Source organism: Onychomys torridus, chromosome 11 (genome assembly GCF_903995425.1).
Source record: "Onychomys torridus chromosome 11, mOncTor1.1, whole genome shotgun sequence".
NCBI classification, from domain to species: Eukaryota; Metazoa; Chordata; class Mammalia; order Rodentia; family Cricetidae; genus Onychomys; species Onychomys torridus.
Genome location: NC_050453.1, coordinates 63,304,492 through 63,330,521, shown reverse-complemented (window position 1 = coordinate 63,330,521; position 26,030 = coordinate 63,304,492). Strand labels below are relative to the sequence as shown.

General features: G+C 39.2%; 1 protein-coding gene across 2 annotated transcripts in view; it reads left to right on the top strand.

The window, feature by feature from the left end:
* Thsd7b (thrombospondin type 1 domain containing 7B) overlaps nucleotides 1-26,030 on the top strand; it is an 837,148-nt gene that overhangs the window by 564,507 nt on the left and 246,611 nt on the right. For both annotated transcript variants that reach the window (XM_036202865.1, XM_036202864.1), the window contains exon 13: nucleotides 22,039-22,233. In XM_036202865.1, coding sequence (XP_036058758.1) covers nucleotides 22,039-22,233 — 195 coding nt within the window. The remainder of the gene's footprint in view (nucleotides 1-22,038; nucleotides 22,234-26,030) is intronic.

Sequence of the window (26,030 nt, the reverse complement as noted above, 5' to 3'; positions counted from 1 at the left end):
TTGGATTTGGTGCCAAGTAATGGGCTCATTTGAGCTGTAGTCCCTTCATGTACAGATTGGAAACTATGTTAGCTCATTTATAGAGTTCTTATGGTTGACAGAAAGTGCATTCATCAAGCTTGTGCCAAATCCTAAGCCCTTAATGCCTTGGTAGCTGTTTGCCATTATCTTGCTGGTTCTGTCACCCTCTGTCTGGAAGTTCTTCAAATAAAGCTACCAGAGTGGATTGATGTTTGGGAGAGAAAAATTGGAGAAAAACGGATAACTTAATTTGCTTTTCTCTTTGAAGAATGTTACATGACCAGTAGTTAGTTCTCTTTCTCATCAAGCTTCTCTCCCCACTTGTTAAGACACTTAACCAAAACAGGTGTAGGAGAAGAATGGTATGCAAGGTGTTGCCCCAGTGTCTGGTGACCATAACTCTGGGAAGAGCAGCAGCGGGTCATTCTTCAGGTCACACTGTCATGGTCTGTGTCACAGGGTGGAGGACCCTCTTGCCACCTGGTTGAAGTGAGCCCCTTCTGGTGTGGTGCTCATTTCTGCCACTTGTTCATATTTCCAAGCAAGCATGTCTCCACTTATTGTCTAGTGCCTTTGCCTGGCACTTTCCTTTTCTTGTAGTGATGATGATTTTCCACCCTACCTCATTTTGCTGAAGTGAACATCTGTGGCCTCAGGCTGCAATCCTGAGGGCTACTGCTTTCAAACACCTGAAAACAGAGCAAGCCTCTTTTGCAGGGAGACCCTTCAGTTCTGGTTTTTCTCCCTAAGAGAAATTCGAAGATTCCCACTCAAATTTCCTCAGATGTATTCTCTGAAAGCATCCTTTTTTTTTTTTTTTAATTGCTAGTCAAGGTTCTAATGAGAAACTTGTTTCTCATTTTCTTGTTTTATAAATTGATTCAAAACAGAGCTGCCCTTTCAATCTCCTGTAATAGCAGCTGCAAAAGCACTTCTAGTTATGAGTAAGGGCTGATTTAATTTGAAGACAGTAGATGATTTAGACGCAAACTTATTACAGCTACTCAAGACTACAAGAAAAATGTTTATTTAAACCTGGATGTGAATATGCCAGACTTTTTTGACAATGTATCTTAAACAATACCAAGGCCATTGGTAAATTATGGGAGATGGCATCTTTTTTTGGGGGGGGGGCAGGGTTTCTTTGTGTAGCTTTGGAGCCTGTCCTGGGACTTGCTCTGTAGATCAGGCTGGCCTTGAACTCACTGGCTCTGCCTCCTGAGTGCTGGAATTAAAGGCGTGCGTCACTACCGCCCAACTGGGAGATGGCATGTTAAGACCCCCAGGCTTTCATTGTGAGGATTGGCTCTCTACTCAGTGACTGTGCGGCAGCCCTAGTGACTTCCTTCTGTGTTTGGTGTCAGTTGTCACCACATGGAGACTGGAGGGAAGCCAGCTGGGAAGTGCTTAGGAGTCAGAGGCCATGGCTTACCCTTTGGATACCCTTCAGAGCAAAACATAGCAGCTCACATTTAGAAAGTGCCCGGTGGGTGGCTGCCTCACTGAAGCCATACTGACTTTAGTCTTCCCATCATTCCACCCGGATGACTGACTTTCATCCATGGCAGCTTCCCTGCTTGGTTGTGGACATGTGGGTTTGCAGGTGGACTGCTTGCTGCTGTTTTCAAAAGTCTTATTTGGAATTTTGTGTGTCTTGAAACACATGTTTATCTTCTGTGAACAAATCCACAGACGTCCATTATTTGTAAGACTTTTAATATGGCACCTAAGGCCCTCTATGATGTTATATGGGCTTGCCTTAACAATCTTCTTCCACATAAACCTTGGATTTTAGTCCAAAGAGAGTTAATTGGCCATATATTCCCTCTCTTTAATTTGTCCTTCTTCCTTCCTAGTGTCTGACAAAAATCACATCCATCATTCCTGTGCTGTGAAGGGCGTCTTGGAGGGGCGCCTCTGCCACCTCTGTTCGAATGGGTTGGGCTGTAGGAGGAGAGTTGGCTAAGTTTGGCTCACAGTTTGAAGGGACACAGTGGGGAAGACAGAGGAACAAGAGTGTGAAGGGTGCTTGTCACATTGCATCTACATGCGGTAAGCAGAGAGAGGATAGTAAGTAAGGCTGTGCTATGATTCTTCAAGCCACGCCTCTAGTGGCCTACTTCTTCTAGTGAGGCTGCCTCCTGAAGTTTCCAGAACCTGACACAATAGCTCCCTTCACTGGAGATTACATGTTCAGATGCATGAGGCTGCCATGCACATATAACACACAAACCACAACCCATTTACTCACTCTATTAGAAGATGAAAACGGTGTTTTCATAACCATTGTTCTTTTCTCTGCTTTTCCCCATCTGATAGCTTCTACTATTGTGTTTTCTTCTCCCAAATCCTTTAATTCTACCAGAAGCTTAAATTAAGAGAACTATTTCAAGGAATAGAGTATAAAGGCTCTGTTTGTGTGTTGGCTTTGATTCTTCTTCCTCTTTTGGACCTATTCCACATGGAAAGATAAGTATAATGAGAGCTTAATACTGTCCACTTTTCTTCTGTCTTGGCCTCTTCTCTTGGGATCTGTGCTTCAGGATCCTATACTGGTGCCCAAGCTTCAGGTGTGTCTGCTTCTGGTACACATGTCCCTGCTAGCCAGGCTTCAGGGTTCTACATTCCTCATATCCACATTCAGGCACTCATACTTCAGATACCCGTGCCAACCTCCTCTTGTACTCATGCTTCAGATACCATGTTCTGGATGTTGGAAACCTGAGGCCAGGGTACCTGCATGTTCTGATAAGAACACTTTCTGGGTTGCAGGTTGATAGCTTCTCACTGTGTTCTTACATAGTTTGAGTTAGAAAATGGAGGAGATGTGGGGTGATGGTAGTGGTGAGGGCATATCATTCTCTTATAAGGCTTCAATGTCATCACTCCACCACCAAGACCTAATAAAACCTTAACTGCCTCCCAAAGGCCCCATTTTTCAAATATCAACACACTAAGGAGTGGGGATTCAAAACATGGATTTGGGAAACATAAACATTCGGGCCCTAACACAGTCCATTCAGTCTTCCCCAAAATGTCAAGAATAGTGGGTTTTATACTTAAGGATTTTAAAAAGCTCCAGGCCATTTTCCTTAATAAAGCTCATTGAAAAGAACAAAAACCTTCACATACCTGAGAGAGCAACACAAGAATGTCAGCCCACTGGGTTTTGGTATTATGGAAACTAAAACTTACCAGCTTGCATAATGAAGGAGGAATGGAATTCAACTGTACAAATTAAAAACTATAAACTCAAATCTTGATATTTAAAAATGTTATAGAGTTTAATTCAGCATTTATTAGTTACAGGCCAACTTACATTTGACTTTGATCTTTTTATTTTTATTAACAAACAGTAAAATATCAATAAGGGCTTTACATACTTGAATTTAAGAATTAATTCAAATATTTTGATTCACCCTAGCCTAATCACAACCTTGTCATCAAAAACAATAGTATTAACTAAGTTAATTCTGTTGTTTTCACTGAATCTTTTTGTAAAGGTCATATATGAACCCATTCATTTTATAGAAGGTCATCTTTCCATTGTCCTATTCAAGTATACATTGACTCTAGACACATTTCACAGTGCCCATGTGTAAGATAATAACTGATAATCATAGAACCTAGAGAATTTCACTGCTAAAAATGTGGTCGGAGCTTCCAAATTCGGAAAATTGCTTTCTGAAGAAAGGAGCTTTCATCTTGAGTCCTGAGGTAGAGTATTGCATGTTGAGAATCACCTTCATGGTGATTCATTAATTCCTAGTTATGAATAATGCAGGTACGGGATAATGACAGTGACTTCATTATGCCAATTACAAAGGAAGATTGTGATGATATAATTTTTTTTTTTGACTCTTCAATCATATTTAAGCAAGGCTGCCTAAGAACTCTACTAGGAATTTCTTGGACTTGTATCTCCTTTTCATATCAGCTGTTATGTGTTATCAAGGCTCAAAGTTCCCTGTAAACAGACTGCTAGGACACTGGGAAGCTAATAGTGCCTTAAATGTACTAAAGCAAATAATATTTTTTATCATTGTGGTACCCATTGGTTTGACATGTACTTGGTACCTCTCTCCTCATTTCTGTTTCTGTTTTGGTTTTCTGTTTTTAATAACCTCAGGCAATTCTGTGCATTTGCATTCTAGTTCCCCACAAGGTTACTCAGTTCTGGAAGGAAGCAAATACCTCCTAGTTGCTAATGAGTTTATCTTGGTAGAGACCAAGATGAGATTCTTTTGGCCTGGGTGAGTGTGTGGCTGTCCGCCGTCTTTCATACTGCCTCTTGGCATGGCTTGCCTCCCTGGCATCAACTTGGAAGGCCAGACATACCCATACTTCCAGAATCCATGTCTTGGGATTAAAGTTTGTACTGGACTGTGTCTTTGTGCCTGATGAGAAATTAATGCTGCTGTCCTGGAAGCAGACAAAGAGGAATGTGGGGATGCCATCTGAGGTAACACATTTTCTAAACCAATGATCTTCGGATGTTGATGTCATGAACAAAGCAGAATCTCTCTAAGTAAGGAAAGTGAACCCAGGGCTGCTAAGTCACCAGCTTTTGTTCTCAGAAACTTTTTTGGCAGGCCTTGGGTTTCTAGCTAGCTCATCCTTTATTATGGGCAAGCCACCCATACATTCCATTTGCATCACTGAGACCTCTGTCATCAAAAGCTCTTTCTCAGTGACCTGTTCTAATTTTTGAAGGATTAAAAATAAACTATATCTACTCTCTGACCACCTTTCTTCTCAGCTGTCCATTTATATGGCTAAAAGCCAAGGAGTGGGTTTTCTTCTCTACATTTTTACTTTGTAATGCTTAATAGAGCACTTGGCATGTAGTCAGACATAATCAATGAACTGAATGAATAAATTGCCCTGTAATGGGTATAAAACTGAAAGAGAATAATACGTTTCTTCTTGTGTCATCTTGGTTGAAAAAGATCAGAAATAAAGAGGTAAAATATTTGGAGAGATGAACCACAAACTTAGGCTCAATTAGAGGGTCTTCAACAGAGGGGACAATCGGGAAGGTCTTTGTCTATAAAGAAATATGTGGCATAGTTTATATTTAAAATAATAATGTATAAGCTTTCATGAGAATAATTCAAAAATTAGATTTACCATTTTATCCAGCCCCTCGTTCTTTTTAGTTTTACATATTATTTTATCAAATGTGTGTATGACCACAGCCTAAAGACACAAATTCTGTAATAAGAATTTAAAAAACTAAGTAGTTCTATCATTTTTTACCTTTTGCCCTCATCTGTGTCATCTGCTTTCAATTATGTTAACTAATTGTCTTAGTTACTGTGTAGTTGCTATAACAAAATACTTTTACAGGAGGGAAGACTTATTGTGTCTCACCATTTTGGAGCTTTTATGTTTATAATATATTTCCTTACTATAAAGTCTGTGTTGAGGCAGTGTCGCTGAAGGGTGTAGTAGAGGGAAGCTGTTCACATGACAGCAACTAGTAAACAGAGCACAACAAGAAAGACAAAATGTACCCTGTAAAGGACATCTCCCTGACCTACTTCCTCCAAGCAGGTCTCACTTCTGACAGCCCCTGTACCTGTGGGTTCATTATTAGATAGGCCATCAGGATCCAGTTACCACCAACTGGGCACCAGACCTTCAGCACCAGAACCTTTAGAGAGGACATTTCCTACCCAAGCTGTAAACCTCATTATATTTTTGAGACTATTTTCAGAATGTTTCTTTTCTGGCTTCTTCTACTTTCAGACTGCAGCTTTGTCTGGTGCTCCTCCAGTATGAATAATCAGGGTTCCATTCTCCTGTCTTTCCTTGTACTCACTCTGAGTGTACAGTTTTCACCTTCCCAATAAGTATGACATGATTTCCATAGGTCAGCATACTCAGTGTCTAATTAGTATGATAATATAAAATGTTGGCGATATTACCAATTATAAGCAAATGATAACATTCCATGAAATTTTAAAATTATAGAAATTTTTTCCTGCATGTTTTTAAACTTTGTTCTTTGTTTTAACTTTCCATCACTTAAAAACATGCATGCACACACCCCTTTGGTTGAGTACATGTTTTCCCAGGATGATCAGATCCACCCATTTCTTATTTTTGAGCAGCTGCCATGGACTACCTGACCTTCCAGTCTGGATCTGTAGTCTCCTATTTGTTTTTGCTACCTTGGCATCTCCGTTCCACAACTTCTGCTCGCTCTGCTCCTTTTATTGTACCCCCTGCTCCCTCTCTCATGCTGCTCCCTTCTGCTAACGGGCTTTGTCCTTCAGTCATTCTATCTATAATTTACTTATTTGGTGAGGTGGAAATTCTGAGTTGGACATAATTTTTTTTTAACTTTATAGATACTTTCCTCCTAGATTTCAGTTGAAGCACCAATTCAGCCACTGTGAGATCTTCAAAACATTTTTATATAAGATATGAAGATATGCCTTCATGGGATATATTTGTACTGATATGGCACTTAGTTCAGAAGTACGTGTTCTTGGGCTGGTGAGATAGTTCAGAGAGTCACAGTGCTTGCCACCAGATGATGCACCATGGCACACATACACACACACACACACACACACACACACACACACACACACACTCTACCACCACCACCACCACCATCATCACCACTACCACCAACAGCAATAGAAATTCATATTCTTGAAATTTCTCAACTAAAGTTATTGTGTATGTGTATGATCTAAGTGCATATGTGTAAGGGTTAGTACATGTGCCTGCACAAGGATGTCAGATGTCCTCCTCTATCCCTTCCCAGTTTGTTCTCTAGAAACGGTCTCTCCTTGAACCTGGAGCTAGACTGGCAGCCAGCAAACCCTGGTAAGCCTCCTGTCTCTACTCCCATAGTGTTGGAGTTACACATGCACACAACCACAGCCAGTTGTTTACACAACTGCTGAAGATTTAAATTCAGGGTCTCATGCTTACACAGGAAGTACTTTTATATCTACTCAACTTGCATAATTATTTTTTTAATTTACTACATTTTTACTTATTTGGTATCATGTTCAGTGTTTTTTATTTTTTTTCCCTTTTTCAATATTTTTATTTGTTCTATTCTGTTTTGATCTAGTAACTCTTGGGTTTTTTCTTCTCTTTAGAGGTGAGTGAAAAGATTAAATTTAATGAGTTTCCCTGCCTTGCTAGCTTAAGAGTATGGCAATCTATCTAGCTCAACATGATCAAGTCCTTCTCTTGTACTGTTTGGATTAGCCAAAGAATTAGATTAGTGCCTGAATAGGGGACCCTGATTGTCAGGGTTCTTGAGAATCGGGGTTCTTGAAGGGTGTCAGAATTCATGTGACTTAGGTCAAGTTCTCTCAAGTATGCCTTGGCCACTTCTAGTCCACAGAGCCTGAATTCAGTCTTACAGTAGACAAGGGAAATCAATATAATAATGTCCATCTTACTGGCAGCAGGGTTTGTGTGGAGTTGGGGTGTGGGGAGGTGGGAGGGGATGAGGGTGGAAAGTAACTGCCAGGAGGTATTCTCGGTATTTCATTTCATCCCAGCCTCTGCTGTATTCTATACTGCTTTTAGAGAGTCAGTGATGTGGTTGAAGTTACTATCATATATTTCCTACCATGAAACTATGGCTTAAAGCAAGTTCCAGTCAAGGGTAAATCCATGTATTATTTCAGAAAATCTGGTTACAAGTTAGTTAACTTTTAAATCATTAGACAATTTAAATCATGAAAGTGGCTGGTATTACCTCAAAGTAGCAAGATGTATGAATTACATATTCTTGCATTAGGGTTAGTTACATTCAGTGTTCAATGGCTAAAAAAAAATGGTTAGTTTCCTACTTTAACTTCTTACAATTGGTAAGGCATTTGAAAGTATGTTTTATTGTTAGCTCACTTTAGCGGGTAAGAGTTGCACACAAGAAATCAGAGATCAGTTATTTTTGATTTTGAAATGTCTATCACTTTAAGCAAATCCAATTACACATAACCAGAACATCAGTTGTTTACAATGAAAAATAAGTCCAAGGTTAAATACCATTATCCTAGATGGAAAGCCTGTCACCAGCAGGATTCCTTTTTGCATTAAAATAGATTCATTGTCACATTGTTTCTTGTTTTTTTCTCAGGAGTACATCTATATATTACAGAAAGAGTGTTCTTCACTGAGACGCATTGTGTGAGGCACTAAGCTGACTTACCAGTGCAGATATGCACTACATAAGAACTACAGCACGATGTGATCCTCTGAATCTACCATTACTCAGACCTGTGTTATAGGATTTTATTAAGTTTGAGATTCTAGAACAAAATTGAAGTGTAATGAATGTGTTTTTCATAAACATTGTAGCAAATACACAGTTTCCAGAGGGACCGAAGAGGATATGAAGATGAATAAACCCACTTCCAGCAGCATCTTGGCAGGGTCTAAGCAGGTGGAAAACAAACAAAATGAAAACAAATACCTTCTTGACATGGTGTTGGCTTTGTACTAATAGACAATCTATTTTAATGATGGGGATAATGATCGGATGTAAAGCATGAGTACTCACAGTGAGCCACAAGAGGAATGTCTGTAGAAAAAGGCACATTGTTACCCAATAACAGAATAGTCTGCTAATGCACAGTGGGTAACTATGGTTGACAGCAATTAATTGAATATTTCAAAATAGCTAAGATGGTTTTGTTTTCAATACAAAGGAGTGACAAATGTCTTCAGCAGTCTATGTGCCAGTTATTCTGACCTGATCCTTCCACACTGCAGACCTTTACTAAAGTGTGTATTAAGTACACATCAGCATACACATCATACATCTCAGTGAAAAACAGAAAAATATTAAAGCAGGAAAGTGAGCTTCCTTAGAAGACTTTCTGAGTAGCCAGAATCCCCCCCAAAGATGTAGCATTCTCTGATGTGTGGTAAAAATATATGTGGATATTCTAGCAGTTTTTTGTTCTCTGTAGCAATTTGGTAATTAATATCTGGGGTCTTTGCTTTTGTTTTGTTTTTTTAATATAGAACACCAAATTATTCCTCAATTCATGTTTCGCATCTCATTTGGTGCCTAGTCGCTGCTACTAGAATAATTATATGATCCACAGTTTAGCTTTCTGATAAATGATACAGCATGTGTTCTGCAGAGAGCTTATATGATGGCATATACAGTTAGAGTTTCAGTTACAGGCAAGCTTTTTAAGAGCTGTACCTTTCGTTCTCTAAGAACATTTTAAATTATCTGTCGTTATTTGCTGCAATGCCGTAGCACCACTCCTCCCTGAGACATTTTTATGAACTATAGCAGATGACAAAGCATATCGTCTGTCAACCCCAAAGCAACTATTAAAACCTATCCAGCTCCTGCCCCCTTTTGTAAAAATTTCTCCAGACTTGGAAGTTGCTTGCATAACAGCTGTTTGCAGAGATACAGGTGAAAACTTACGTAAATACTGCCACATTCCTTTAAAAGTGGGATAAATCACCTTCCACATGCACTGAGTGAATTAGCATATTTATTCTCTCATAGCCATCAAGTATGCATTTTCCTCCTCGTACATGTACATAAAATAGGGGCTTGAGAAACATAAAGCGTCTAGCACTCTAAATAGTAAGAAGTAACAGTCTGCAGAATGGAGAGTGCCTGAGTTTTTTCACATATTAAAAAAAAAGAAATGTCAAAAATGTTCATATGATTTCAACTGAGGATTCCATTCACAATAAGGCACAGAATTTAAACGTAAGATGCATTTCTGAAGGAATCAGATGTCTTTTAATTGTGATGAGAAAAATGACTTGGAAACACTAGAAAGTACCTCATCATTAGTTTACTTCTCTAATGAGGCTATGATTTAGAAAGACGCTAAGAAAGAATAACTCACATTTATGAGAGAAGTTAGATTTTTTAACAACATAATAAGAAATTTAAACAGCAAATAAATACCCTGTGCTTGGATATTATGAATATGTCCACACTCAGTTGACTCATAACTATTTGTGTATTTGCTGATTTTCCTTACCCCTGGAAGTAAGGAAATCTATTTAGATTATGAGCCTTAGAGAAATCTCTTAGGACAGAAATTCTGTTTACATGGGATAGTCAGCTGACTGCCTCCTACCAGAGTTCCAGCTTGACTAATAACATACCAGAATCTGATAGATGCATTTTTTAAAATAACTAAATGGAGGGAAAACTTTAAAAATTAAAATTTACAGGACATAATTCTGTAAACAAACTACATTATTCCAGGCATAATGGGACTTGTGTTTCCCCAGCATTAGAAGGCAGACCCAAAATGAATGTTAGTTTGAGAAAAGACTAGGCTAAAACAGAGCAAGTCACACTCTGAACTAAACACAAACAAAACAACAAAAACAGAATGGAAAAAACTGTAAAATCCCACCAAATAAAAAATAATAAGCCCTAAAATAATAATAATAAAGTATCAATTTTATGGTACATTATTTTTAAAGTTTTTAAATTATGTATGTACATGAGCATCTCTGTGTGGGTATATGTACTTGTCGAGGTAGGTACCCAAGGAGTCCAGAAGAGGGTGTAGGATCCTACAGAGCTTTAGATAAGGAAACTGTGGGCTCAAGGTGGGTGCTGCAAACCTCTGCAAAAGCAGTATCTGTTCCTAAGTGCTGAGAAATCTCTCCAGCCTAGTCATTTATGAATTGTATATAAACATTTTTTGAGCATAACATTTGGGCATATAATTTCTTTACCACCCTCTAAATTCATGTGGTTCCTATGATCCCTAGAAATCTAAGATGGAATTGAGTGATTTTGTGGAATGGTATCTGGATTGTTTTTCTAAAGTGACATTTATTTATTTAAGATTCCCAATTTTTAATAGCCTCCTTGAATGTACTTTTAAAATATATTATTTGATAGAGCTTTAGTATATCCACAGAGTTGTGCCACCGCTACTAAGATTGAATCCTACAATACTTTCATTTACCTTGTCCCCTCAAAGCAACCCCAAACTCATTAGCAGTCATTTCCTGCTGAAGTAAGTTTAATGGAGAAAGTCAGCTGAGATCAATGGAATTTATCTGAACTGCCATAAAGCTGAGGACAGTGTCACCAACCTATTCAAAACTAAAAATTGATTGGTCCTAGTCACTGATGTGTCTTAATTTAGAATGATTGCTGGCAAATATTTTTACTGAGTGTAATTTACATACATTTGTAATAATCTTCGCAAATGCAGGCTTTAACATTCCTCTCCTGGAAGGATTCACAGAGGTGGCCTAAATGGAAGGCATGGCTGAGGAAGATCTTTCAAAGTGGAATTTCCACAGCATACTCTCCTTCCATCCAGCATGAATATTCATTTGGTCTAGTCAAACAGAAGTTTAAGATATTTGTCTTGGGGCAGGGAAAACAATTTGGTGGATAAAGTCCTTGGTGTGCAAGTGTAAGGAGTTGAGTTCAAATCCCTGGAACCCATGTTAAAAGCCAGATGGGCTTTGTGACCTGTCAGTAATCACAAGACTGTGAAGGTAAAGATAGGAGGATTCCCAGAGCTAGCTGGCTAGCCAGTCCAGCAGAAATGCTAACTTTTGCTTTATTCCCAGGGAGAGACCCTGCCTCAACATATAAAGTGGAGAATCATTGAGGACAGTGCAGTGCCTGTCATTGACATTAACTCCAGACTTCCGCACACATTTGCACTCACACATGAACATGCATACACATAGGTACACTATGTGTACACCAAAAAGATACTTGTCTGGCATTCTTGCCTGTAAACTACAGTTTGAACTTACATGTTTATTTTGATGGTTTCTTTGCAGCTGAGGGAGATTGGTGTGGTTCAAAGTCACTTCTTGCAAACACCATCTTTGAGCAACTGTTGAAAAAACATTTTGCAATCATAATGTTTTTCTTTAGATTTTCTTTGTATTTTGTTTATGAATATTTTGCCCACATGCATATCTGTGTCCCATGTGCATGTAGTGTCTGAAGTGACTGGAAGATGGCATCTGATCTTAAACTGGAGTTACAGGTGGTTGTGAGACCCCTATGTAGGGTGCTAGGAACTGAACTCAGGTTCTCTGGCAGAACAACAAATGCCCGTAACCACCAAGCCAACTCTTCTGGCCCTCAGGTTACATTTTATCCTAATTTGTTGCTCCTCTCCTTGGTCTTATGATTCTCTGGTTATTCATTCCTACCCTAGAGCTTTCCCCAAACGGAAGCTCCTGATTTTCTGCATTGACCAAGGTTACCTTGCATCATCTGTGACCCCACTTTTCCCCACATGCTCAAAGCCCAGAGCTGGTCCTGGTGTCCTTTATCCCACTGTGACTGGATAACTTGACCCAAATTCCAACATCCCCTCTGGAATGGTCCACATCAGATGAGCGGGTAGTATATTCCACCCCATTCCCCTTCTCCTCTGGGAACCACACATGTATTCATGCTTCTTTATATTGTATTTACAAATTGTTTGTCATTTTATTTTACTCTTTCTCTTGGAGTGTTTATTTTCATCAGGAGTTCATAGTGAGGGTTCAAATAGCTTGAAGCCAAGAACCCTGGCTGTGCACATTTCTTTAGTTAGCAGGGAACATAGAGGGCTCCAGGGCTCAACAAATGCTTGGGAATAATGCAAAAGAGCTTTAAAAAAAACTGCATATGTTCTGATCTTGTATTAGAACCTAAATAAAATGCTTCTAGGTTACCTAGGGACTAAGTGTGTATTAGAAACTTAACTGGAATTCTTTATTTATTTGAAAATTCTTCTATTCTGAGAGGGCAACAATAATTGGGGAATATATTTCCAACATGCAAAATGAATTGTATCTTTCCATAAGCAAGCTTATAATTGGGCTCCTGCAGCCACGCAGCTCCACATATGGTACTTAGGAGTCAATTAAAACACCCTAACAAGCAATTACAGGTTTATTGTTTAATTCAATTTCCACAATTCATGCTGCTCCCACTCAAAAGTTGCATATATGTCAGTCAGCATGTAATCACAAGCCTATGCTTTCCTCAAACACTGGTTTTGCAGAATGAAGCCTCCAGATACTGTGCTCCCCACCAGGCTCTGCACAGAGAACGATTAACTAAAAGAGGGAAAAGCATACAGGGTATGCCAGGAACTGGCTTTAACTTCCACATTGATTGATTTGGAAAAGTAGCAAGTAAAAACGTCTTTGCTGCTGACGCTGACTCACAGCAAAGGAATTGTTGGATATCTTGTGAATGGACTAAATTAGAGAGGGGTCAGTTACACCACCATCACCACCATCGCCACCACCACCACCACCACCACCACCACCACCACCACCACCACCACCACCACACATGCTCAAATGATTTCTATACAAAGCAGATTGGCTGGGCATTGTTGTGAATAGAAAGCTGGCTTGGGAAGGTGTCTTAGTCAGTGTTCTGTTGCTGTGAAAATACACCATGACCGAAATGCAGGTTTGGGAGGAAAGGGTTTATTTGGCTTATACTTCCACATTCCTGTTCATCAATGGAGGAAGTTAGGACAGGAACTCACATGGGAAGGATCCTGGAGGCAGGATCTGATGCAAAGGCCATAGAGGAGTACTGCTTACTGGCTTGCTTCCCCCTGGCTTGTTCAGATGGCTTTATTATAGAACCCAGGACAACCAGCCCAGGGATGGCATCACCCACAGGCTGGGCCCTCTCCCATTGGTCACTAATTAAGAAAATGCCTTACAGCTGGATCTCAAGGAGGCATTTCCTCAACTGAGGCTCCTTCCTCTCTGATGACTCTAGCTTGTGTCAAGATGACACACAAAACCAGCTAATACAAAAGGCCAGAATGTCATCTGAGCTATAGAAATGGTGCCAGATGGACACTCTTCCTATTTCTTCTGTCTTGCCACAGCTCTGAGGAAAGGTCTAGTTTCTAGACTCTCAAACAGCAGATCTCAACCTGTAAGTCATGACTCCTTTGGGGGGTCACATAGCAGATATTTACATTATGATTCACAACAGTAGCAAAATTATAGTAATGAAGTAGCAACAAAAATAAGTTTATGGTTGGGTTCACAAGATGCAAACTGTATTAAAGGGTTGCAATATTAGGAAGGTTGAGAAGAATCTTTAGCCTTCCTCTTAGCCTAAGTATTCAGACAGAGATGAGCAAGGAAGGCCTTTACCCAAAAGATGTTTGCAGCCATATTGATGTACCTCCTTACTCTGGCCAGAGGATGGATCTTGGGCATGAGAGAGAGAGATTGGTCCAAGGCTTCTGTCATTACTGGAGGTGCATAGTTAAGAGTATGTCTCCAGCGAAATGTTAAACAACACTTTTCCTAGCACAGAAAGCCTTATTGGCAAGGATATAGGGCTTTCCATTTCTCCCAGCTACTCTTGCTATATTCTCAATACTAATACTCTTCTGAAGAGATTTTCTCTCATTTAAAAACCTGCAATTGAGCCATGAGACTTGAATAAGGGAAAGTGGATTTGCATTTTCCATAATTCAAATAATTGCATTTGTCATTGGAATGTGCTTTTGTTTGATGCAGATGTACATGCTTGATTAGGTTTCATCTATAGTAAGAAGTAAGTCAGTTTGTCTCCCTGAAGGAGATTCCAGCTGCATATATGGATATAGCTCTAGGGGCAGGCTAGGTAGAATAAAACAATCTGAATTACTATACAAAAACAAGTATTGTAAGAGCAGGAAATATGGAAAGTCACGTTAAACCTGAGTGCCAAGTCTAGTTTTTATTCAACTATTGGAAGTAGGTGATGTTGACTTTATTCTCATTCTTATGAATAAAGTAATACTCAGTATGGTAGACTGAATATTGGGCCTCACAATATCTAAATCATAATCCTGAGAATATGCTAACCTCTGTGGTAAAAGATATTTTATAGACCTGGATGGTTAAAACTACTAATCTGAGATCCTGTGGGTTTCTCCGGACAGCTTTTTATCACAATAGTTCTTAGGAGAGGGTTGTGGGAGGTGACATGTTGTGGGATATTTGTACACTGTGTCAAAATATATTGCTGTGATTGGTGTAAAAAAAAGCTGAATGGCCAATAGGTAAGTAGAAGGTATAGGCAGGACTTTCAGGGACAGAGAGGACTCTGGGAAGAAGAAAAATGGAGATTCCAGGAAAAGTGGAACAGGCAGGATATGCAAGAGAAGAAGTAACAGCCATGAGTCATGTGACAGCACATAGATTAATTTAAATGGGTTAATTTAAGTTATAAGGACCAATTAGAAATAAGCCTAAGCTATAGGCCGAGCTTTCATAATTAAGAAGTCTCCATGTCCTTATTTCAGAGCTGGAGGAACAGAGAAAGACTAGCTACAGTGATATTGCAATGGAGCCCCAGGGGCAGATGGGAAGAGAAGTGAAGATATTTTTGGAAGTGAAGTCAGAGTAAGGGACTGTGAGCTAGGAATGGAGGTAGCCTCTGGAAACTGAGAAAGACAAGTCCATGAACTCTCTAGCAGAGCCTTCTAGATGGACCTGTCCTTCTGTCATTTTGTCCGAAGGCAAATTTTAGAGTTTTAATTGTGAGAAGTATAATAGAATGAGTTTCTCTTCACTCACTCACTTAATTGGCCATTTATTATATCAGTAACAATCAACTAACACACCCTAGCCAAAAACAGCATCAAAAACATCACAGCAACTTTCCTTTTACTGAAGGACCAGGGACTTTAGCTGCCCAGTCATTATGGTCAACTATGTGTTAAGGTAGGAGGGTAGACCTGGTTTTGTATATATTTTTAAATTTTAAGTTATAGCTTTTAGCACTTTGAGATTACAAACAATTCTTCTGTTCTAAATTCTTTCCTCAAAGTAACAACAACTTGGCCTTGCTACCTCATACATAGTACTGAATGTGTAGTGCCAACGTTGTTGGTGAGGGGTCTACAGAAAGCAGCAATGAGAATAGAAAGCCAGCTCCCTTGACACTTGTAGGCACCATGTGTTCTAGCCCCCTAAACACATCCTATTTATCATTCATACATAGTTCCTTTCTGGACCCTTCTGACTACTCAATGCCTGAGGCTCTCCTGCTGTGCTCTTGGATAGCCTGGGCATTGTGGATCTTTATTTTCATGCTTCTTACATCTGTGCAATCGGACCACATAGTCAGAAAATGTGTCAAGAAAGTTTGATTGCTGAACTATTGCTACCCATTGCCCAGCTCCTGGATGTGTGTGCAATAAGTTCTAAACCTCATCCAAGGCCACCCTCTTTTGTAGGGCAGCAATGCTTGTAGCCTCAGTCCTGGGAACCTCTGGAAAGAAATTCATTCTAGCATTTTCTTTCCATGATTAGGGCTGAACTCTGGTCAGAAGCAACTTTACAAGAGTAATTTGGATGTCCTTGGTAAGGATGATAAGCTGGCACAGATCTGAAGGATCAGGCTCCATCCTTATTTTGTCTCCAGGCAGAACATTAACATTTTTTGTCATAAGACCACTAACCCTTGTCCTCATCACAGCATAATTGAAAAGAGGAGAAACTTATCACAGTGTGCCTGGATATCAAAGTTTAGAGGTGAAAGGGGGCAGAATGACCAGCCACTTAGTAACAGCCAAAAAAATCTGTGATTTCAGTTATCAGTTCATCCTCCATTTTAAAGACTCAAATACTCAGAGAATTCTTGTCAGTTCTTTCTTGTTTCTGTTCCTGAACTCACACACGTTTTATGCTCTATGACCTCTTCTAGTAATTAATAACACTCATGTCCCCTCTGATTTCCTATGCATTACTTGCTTGAATAGACACTAGACTAGGCAGATATAGATATCAAGGTTTGGGGAGAATTTCAGGCCCCCGCCACAGCCAGTCTCAGATACCTGATTTTTTATTTACTTAATTTTAATTATTTATTTTATTTATTCTTTATTTCTGTCAAAGAAATCTCATAGTCCCTGCAGCTACTCAGAGCCAGCTGCCCAGAGCTTAAGAAAGCTGATTTTAAAGTAATGCCTAATAATGAGATCCTTCTGAAGCTGTTTTCAATACTTTACCTAGGAGTGTGACCATCTCCAGTGAGGCCAGCAATCTTACAAGTATAATAAATGAAATGTAGTGAGGAATTGAATTGCCACTCCCCTTAGAGATCACTCCAGTTGGAAATACATGGCAGGAAAGTTGGAAGAGACCCCATCTCTTTACCCCAGTGGAAATCATTTCCTGCCAGTACTGTAAAGTGCTTGGGAAGCTTGAAAGCACCAAAAGCGACACTTTCTCCTGGATTGTGGCCTGCAAGTAATTTGTCATGATCTGAAGAATCCAGGTCTTAGAATTCAACTAAGATGAAGTCCAAGTGGCTGTCCCAGAGATAAACCATCAGCCATGGCATAATGTTCTTGTGTGTCCCATTATATAAATATTCATTCAACACCTAAGTCCATGCTTGAACCCTCAACCCAAGCTTTCCCTGGATTATTACCATTATGGAAAGGACAATATTCTCCTATTATCTGTGTTCTTCCCTGTAGCTGTCATTTCCATGGCCTAGTAGAAGAAATCAGATGTATCTATCATTATGCATATGTGTACATATATGTATACATATCTGGATACTCCTGTGCATACATGATGCCTTTGTTAGCTTTCTGATATCTCTGTGCCTCTCTCTCTCTGTGTGTGTTTCTGTCTCTCTCTCTCTCTCTGTTTCTCTCTCTCTCTCTCTCTCTCTCTCTCTCTCTCTCTCTCTCTCTCTCTCTGTGTGTGTGTGTGTGTGTGTGTGTATGTGTGTATGTGTGCGTGTTCACCCCAGTGTGTGAGCAACTGCATAGATTGAGTTAAATCCTGTGGGTCAGAAGTTATAGGTAGGTATGCACGATCTAAGTTTATAAGCAAGATATAGTATCTCAACCACCCTGCATAGGAGGAAAATTACTTTTAGTGGATTTACTTCTGGTCCTCAGACATTACTATTTTTTGCATCTTAAATTCACTTCTCTTTCCATCAATAATAAAGCCTGAATTGATATCATGATTGGAAAACCTTTGCCATATGAGTTAAAGTCTTACTAAAATTTAAATCCTCCTTAATTTAGCATTAGCAGAGAAGAGCCTAGGAGCTTTTATAGTGGACATGACTACCCTGTATGTATAAGATTTTATATGCATTTCTTCACTTTCTCCATCTTCATATCAGTCCCTTCTTCAGTGTTCTTGAAGATCTTGAATCTTAGCTTTTCCAGGAAGAATTCCCATCAGGCCTTGGATTTAAGTTTCTACCTTTCCTTGGGATTGTGATCTTTTGCTATAGCATACAAGCCTCATTCCTATAGATACTAAGTAGATCACACAGCTTAACTCTTAAGACATGGTATCCTCCATAGGCTCTGCTGCCTTTAGATGAGGTTACTGAACTCTAGGTTGTATTCAAAGGCTCCAATAACACTTAAGACTCAACGGAGTCAATGAGATTTGGCAGGTCCTTCTTAAGCCAAGAACTGGAGAGAGTAAACTCTTCCCTGCCTCTTAATTCTGTTGAAGTAGTTATTTGAGTGATACTACAGTGTTCTAATCCTGGGCTCATGTAAGTAATGTAACATGTGATTGGCTTTGTGTTAAGCAATTTACCACAGCCAATTTATTTGTAGAGGTTTACCATTTAATAATGGTAATAACCATCCCATTTTCTTGAATAAGTTGAGTCTGAAGAGCAGTACATAAACTTCTGAGTCCATTATAAAGAGTGTGTGGTCACCCTTAGTTCTGTTTGGCACTCAAGTCTGTAGAGTCTGTCTGTAGACTCTTGCTTTTGATTTGCTCTTCAAAAGAAGCTGTCTGATGTAAGGAGGCCACATACTGTTAACGGCAGACACAGAGCTATATCATTGGTTACATACAAGCAATATAGTTTAAGATTTTTTTGTTTATTTTTGCCTGTGGGTTGTAGAATGGAAAGGGTGTGGAAGCTAGTGCCTCTGGCTTCTGGGTCTCTCCATTCATGCTAGTGTCTTCTCTCTGCATTTCCCCAGACTTCATTTCCTGTGATTATTTTCAAGGACTGTAACCTGCTTACCCTGTATTTTATTCATCACTTCCCTATCCTACAGGGCAATCCAGGGAACATTCAATAAGTTCTTATCAATACAATTACTTATATTAGAGCATTTCTGTAAAGGAAATTGTCACTTGTCATGTTTTTATTTCCAATGATCTTTTCACACTTGACATTAAAAAAAAAAGTGAAATAAATGTGAAAACCATAATTCCAAATCAGAACTCATGAATGCATAGTTTGTGGTTTTCTAGTTGCTACTCACATTGGGTTTCCATACCAGAAATATGGACCTCAGGGGGTGTGGGTGTTATCAAGCTTCCTGCTTCAACAGTACACATTCTGTGACCCCTAGAGACCTTGGATAGCTATACTGGATTACATTACCACACTGTCTTATATAGGAATGATACACTTCTGATCTGCTCAGCACAGTCCTGTTAATGTTATGCATGAGGTCACACCATCTATGGTCTATTGGTTGATTAGTGATGACTGTCAATAACTGTAGCATGGGAATCAATGGCACTTGAAACAAGGTGTTCTCCTGCTTTACCCTTCAGACAGTGAGGGTGGCCAGGTGACAAACAGGGCATGGGGACCAGTGAATCATGAATCTAATTAGTCTTATCAATAAAAACCTGTAGTCAAATGTCAGGGTAATAACTTGGAGATCAGAGAGTCAGAGGAACAGCTAGCAGTAACTTTTTAACCCTCCAGATCCTCTGACCAAAAAGGCCCAGATCCTGGCCCCTATCATTATAAGAAGAAGAAGGTAAACAAAAAGATAATCTATAATATCTGATTGAATTCTCCTTGTCGTCAAATGGCAAAGGTACAGATATCAACTACAAACTCAGAGGACTTAGGTCTGTTAATTCACTGTTCTTACTTTAGTCTTATCACCTTTAAAATATGTATAAAACCTTCCATGGAAATAGAGTGGTGAATTGTAAATGATGTCTTAATGTACTACAGGCTCAATACATTCTATCATGATTAGTCTACTTTAAATGTCCTTTTAAATATAAGCAAGCAAATGTGCATGCAACACATATATACATGTGTATACACACACACACACACACACACACACACACACACACACATACCATTCTGTTGTGTGATATTTGGTTTCTGTTCTGACAAAGCTTGCCTGGAGATCAGAGGGTGGAGCTAAACCACTAGATAATGATAGGGGCCAGGTGGTGGAGGCTTACACTTTTAATCCCAGCACTGGAGAGGCAGAGAGGGGAAGTGATAAGGTGGGGCAGAGACAGAATGTGTACTGTTGAAGCAGGAAGCTTGATAACACCCACACCCCCTGAGGTCCATATTTCTGGTATGGAAACCCAATGTGAGTAGCAACTAGAAAACCACAAACTATGCATTCATGAGTTCTGATTTGGAATTATGGTTTTCACATTTATTACACTTTTTTTTTTAATGTATTTATAAAGATTGATAAGAAATATAACATACAAAATCAAAAGATAACAAAAGTTTACAGGGCTGGAAGTTAAGGACAGAGGACAAGGAATTCTTGTACACTATAGATGGGAATGTACACAAATTCAGTCCTCATAAGAAACTATTGGATGTTGCTAAATAACGAAATTGTCCTCTTGGCTAGGGGTCACATATCAGATATCCTGCATAGCAGATATTTACATTATAATTCATAACAAAGCAAAATTACTGTTAAGTAACCGTGAAAATAATTTTATGGCTGGGGTTCACACCAATATGAGGAACTATATTAGAGGGTCACAGTATCAGGAAAGTTGAGAACCATTGTTCTAAACAATACCTCCAGTTATACAAAGGAAATGAAATCGTCACCATATAAAGGTTAAAAAAAATATCAAATTAACTCACCAAACAGATACAATGTCCAATACCTAAGTGTGGGTAGTGGTGGAGGGTGGGTCAGAATCATGTGGAGGACTTAGAGAAAAAACATGTTCCTAGCTAGCTATGTTGCCAGAGATGCTGACACTAATGTATATACTAGCACAGAACCATGGAAACCAATTGTTCAAAAGTAGCCTGTCTGGGGACATTTCAGATGATAATGACCTGAAGTGGAATGTGTTAATAGTAGATAATGGGTAGACAGGCCAGGGAGGCCACTATACAGCTTACCACGCACAATCAGGCATCCACAAAAAAATTTTCCAGTCTAAATTTCCAATAGTGCTGAGATTGAGAAGTGTTTATCTAAAAAGAGTAGCTATCTACCCTATACATCTCACAGAGTTCATAATTAATCAAGTGAATCAAAGTATCAAGTATTCTTAATCAAGTATTTTAAACGTTAGTCCAAAGCATCAAAGAAAATTTCACAAATATTCTACCTCATAGTTGTCAGTAATGATATGTCTAGACACATTTCTAAAGAAAAAGGTTGTAGGAGAAATTTTGAGAAGTTGCTTGAAACTGATGGGATATTTGTTGTGGGAATCATCTGGTTAGATTATGACTATTCTGGAGAAATGATTTAAAAAGTTAACTGATGCTTAAATATTAATAAAAGGGAAAAAAGCTTATTTAGAGTTAGCAGGAATTCCTCCTTAAGTACCGTGATGTAAACAGAACTTCCCCAATGCCATAGCTCTCATCTCACCATCCAAACAAAAGAAAGCCAGCCTTGCAAATGTCCACATGACTTTCCAACCATGGGTTTGTCCTGTTTAACCCTCATCTCAGTCTGTTTCACAGACACACTTTCCTACTTTTATTCCATCTCCAGGGATCAAATGCTCCTAAGGAGGATGTATAATAAATTACTGGAAGTTATTTTGGTTCCTGTCAATGCAAGTTTCGGATTAATAATGAAACCAATTAAATCCTCAAATACCTCCGATGGCAACAATAAAAATTTAATTTCCAGGGAGCAGTGAGGTTAGCTATGTTGAACACCATATGCAATCACATATTTTTCAAGCACAGGGGACTTCTACTATTTTGTCAAAGAAAAAGAACCTCACTGATTTGATCAAAGTGATAACAAAAGAATGTGTGCTTTTTCCTAGCTGTCTCATGCATCTCTGACAATAACCAGTCTGCAGAAATGACAGAATGCCTCAAGCAGATGAGTGGCATGCCACCCCTGGTACAAGAATGCACCATTCCCTGTCGGGAAGACTGCACCTTCACCCCTTGGTCTAAGTTTACACCCTGCTCCAAGAACTGTGAAGCAACCCAGATCAGGAGACGGCAACTCACAGGTAGGGTGTGCCTGCCATTGCAGCTTCAGCCAGGGCACTCTACTCCAAATACCTTATGTAAAACACAAGTTTCAACAGAAAGAAATGTGATCAGCTATCCACTCCCCCTGCACTCCCAGTGCATACCTTAAGCCTTGCAGCAATGCCTAATTTCTAGCAGATACCTGGCTAATATTTGTGAGGTGAATGGAAGATAGGACCATTGATGTCAATGAAGTTTTCTACATAGTTTTATAATCTTTATGCTCATAAGGTGAATTTTATGCAACAAATGACTTTGCATATTCCATGGCAAAGTTACCGGTGTGTTATCTTAACAAAAGTTTGGCAAGCTTAAAAACAGTCACTGCTATTCCTTATTTTCAGAAAGAAGGTGAAATAACTGACATTATTTTCATTTGCCATTACCTGATAAGCAATTTGACCCTTTCAGACTTTAATGGTATAAGGTAAAAGTCAAATTACACATGCGGATTCTTTGTGTCTTATTACATTCTGTCAAAATGTAATACGATACTGTGTATCTCTGCAAAGGTTAATAGAAATTGAAGCAGATTCAAGTTTAGTTGGCACACTAGAGCATTTTTTTTTTCTTGCTGGCAATACAAAAATAACTGCTGCAAAATTTACTGTTTGTGTAGATAATGTCATGTGATTTTTCTTAAGTGTATATGTATTTGTGTTTGTAGGAAATGAAATTCAGGGAATGTAGAACCAAAAGAAAAATACCAGAATAATCATTGAGATGATGTAATTGGCATCAACATTGAAGGATTTTACATAGATGATCATTGTTTTTTGTGGGCAGTTCAAAGTCAGTTGGTTTCAAGATCCTCTGTTCAAGAGCACCATTTACCTGATCACATTAATAATTCAGCTCTCTAAAATTGGTTCACTTGATAGACTAGAGCTTTTGCAGAATTTCTGCATACACACTGCACCTAGAAAACTACATGCCAAGTGAAGGAAAAATATATAATCAGAAGAGAATTTGCAAATGAGGGATGCTGCCCTTACTACTTTGTATAGGAGTGTCCATATGTAATTATATGTAACACTGCTTTCGTGGTTCAGATAAAAACATCTCATAGAAAAAGCAATCCAATAGGATAGAGCAAACATGACAGACCAAACCTGAACTTAGAGACCAGTCTCCAGCTCCATCCTGCACATACACAGTGTGTCAGAAGCCATTTCTCCAGCAACGTTTCACATCACTGGAACCAGTAGTGAGGAAGACTGTAGTTAGTACCCAGGGTTATCCCTTGTCTTGGAAGTTTGCTAATGATATTTAGCACCTGTGAAATAAGAGGGACTGTTTTACAGCCAGCACCATTTATATTGTAAATTGTTAAAAGTTGAATGAATTTGAACTTTAAGATGTATTCTCTATAAAAGTGTACATACAGTCCCTCCTCTTTCTCGACAATTGGAGTCCTGGAGCTCCACCTGGGGCCTGGCCAAGGATCTCTGCATCCACTTCCATCAGTTATTGGATGAAAGTTCCAGCACAACAGTTAGGGTGTTTGGCCATCTGATCACCAGACTACATCAGATCAGGATTTCTCTCGACCATTGCCAGTAGTCTACAGTGGATGTATCATTGTGGATTTCTGGGGACCTCTCTAGCACTTTGCTTCTTCCTGTTCTCATATGGTCTTCATTTATCATGGACTGTTATTCCTTGTTCTCCCTTTCGGTTCTTGATCCAACTGGGATCTCCTGCTCCCCTAAGCTCTCTTTCCCTCGAACCTTGCCCTTCATTACTCCCACTGTCATCCAGGTTGTTCATGTAGAACTGTGGAGCCCCCAACTGGATCAGGCCCTCTGGATAAGTGAGACAATTGAATAGCTTGAACTGTTTGGGAGGCACCCAGGCAGTGGGACCCAGACCTGTCCTTAGTGCATGAGCTGGCTGTTTGGAACCTTGGGCTTACACAGGTACACTTCGCTCAGCCTGGAAGGAGAGGACTGGACCTACCTGTACTGAATCTACCAGATTGAGCTGAATCCCCAGGGAAGTCTTGGCCCTGGAGGAGATGGGAATGGAGGGGAGGGGCTGGGGGAAGAGAGGGGTGAGGGTGGGAAGGAGGAGGACAGGGAACCCATGGCTGATATGTAAAATTAAAACACAAATATAATTTTTTTAAAAGTGTACATATTGAAGACCATTACAAATTATTCTATGATTCAAATTTAGTGATTACTTATACTAAAAGGCTGCTCAGAAATTATTGTTTGTTTTACTAACTGCTGCGGTTTCAGCTAGCTAATTGCTTTTTGCACTCCTTCTGTCTAGATGACAACACAATTGATCTGTTTCATAAAATACATTAGTCATGAAAAAACACAGAACCATTTAGAACAATATTGATAAACAAAAGCCAAAGACACATTAAAGAACTGATGTTTATTTTTGCCCCACTTTCAAGGCTTATTATAATGATGTTAATTCTCGTTTTGACTTTGTCCCATGATATTTGGCATGATATTCTTAATGAATATTCTCTAACGTTTATGCCAATAGAAGCCAGATGACTTAGACCATGGGACATGGATACATAGCATGTAGGTCCTAACACAAGGCACTCTGGTGACTATTGGCCATCTAGAATATCACCTTTTTTGTTGCAGCTCATACTAAGGGTTTTTAATTTACCATCTGGGTGTTCCTTATTTGTATCTAAACTATTCTTTATAGATTCTAGACTGAGCGATAAATAAAGCAATTGTTTATTAAATGATAGATATATTGAATTCATTATCTAGGAACATATACATTACTATATCACTCACAGTTTGCCTTAAGGGAGAAGGTCCTGGACTTAGTGCTGGGGACTGATTTGTTTAGTCTAGCTTCATCTGAGTCTAAAGGTCAGTGCTTGTTTTGATTAGAATGCAATCAAAGTGAAGCCCATGTACTAATGTGTTTCTTATTGGGGGAATCCTTTCCACATTAACTCACTTCAATCCTTCTTCAAACAGGGTGGCCATGTAATTAAGAGGGAAATCGCAATCAGAGACAACATCTATTTGTACAGGATGTTTGTTCCCTGCTAACTTCTGTTTTCTTTGTTGACAAACATTTTTTCCTGGTCTTCCTTCTTGTCATCACCTTTCTCCTTGTGTTTCCCTCCACTGTAGAGAGAGAATTAAGCTGGAGACTTAGAGGTGTGAGCACATAGAGGGGTGTCTGCTAGAAAGGAAGAAAGGATGACTTAAGGGCTCCTGGAACATTAGTCTTAATGTTGTCATTAGTCCTATGTAGGGATTGTACCAAAATAATTCAGGTGTAACACTGTAATCTCCCCCTGGCATTATTGGCAAACACAGGGGAGACTGTGGGGCAGAGGGTAAGGTTACTTTTACTGCAATGAATTCAACAACTGTTTTAGGCACAGGTTTCTAACCTGTGGTCCAGAGACTTGAGCAAGAAATCTTGGGTAAAATTAGTAATTTGGAATTAGGAATTATAAATAGTAATTTCAGCTCTATTGCATGAGCCCAGAGATGAGAACCTAGCAGGGTCCAATGAGGAAACTCATCAGCTCAGTGCAGTGCAGAGGGAGAACATTCACTGAACAAGTAAAGCTGTAATAATGAAATGTGGCTGGTGGGATGGTGGAACCCAGAATAGGAGTAAGGGACAAAATAGCGTATTATGATGGAATATAAGAAAATCTCAAATATAAGGTGATAATCAGCACTCTGAAAGATCACTGACAATCAAATTTGAAAGACAAGAAATTTCTTCCTGATGCATGCATCTTTGTTTTATCATTTTGGTAAAAGTGATG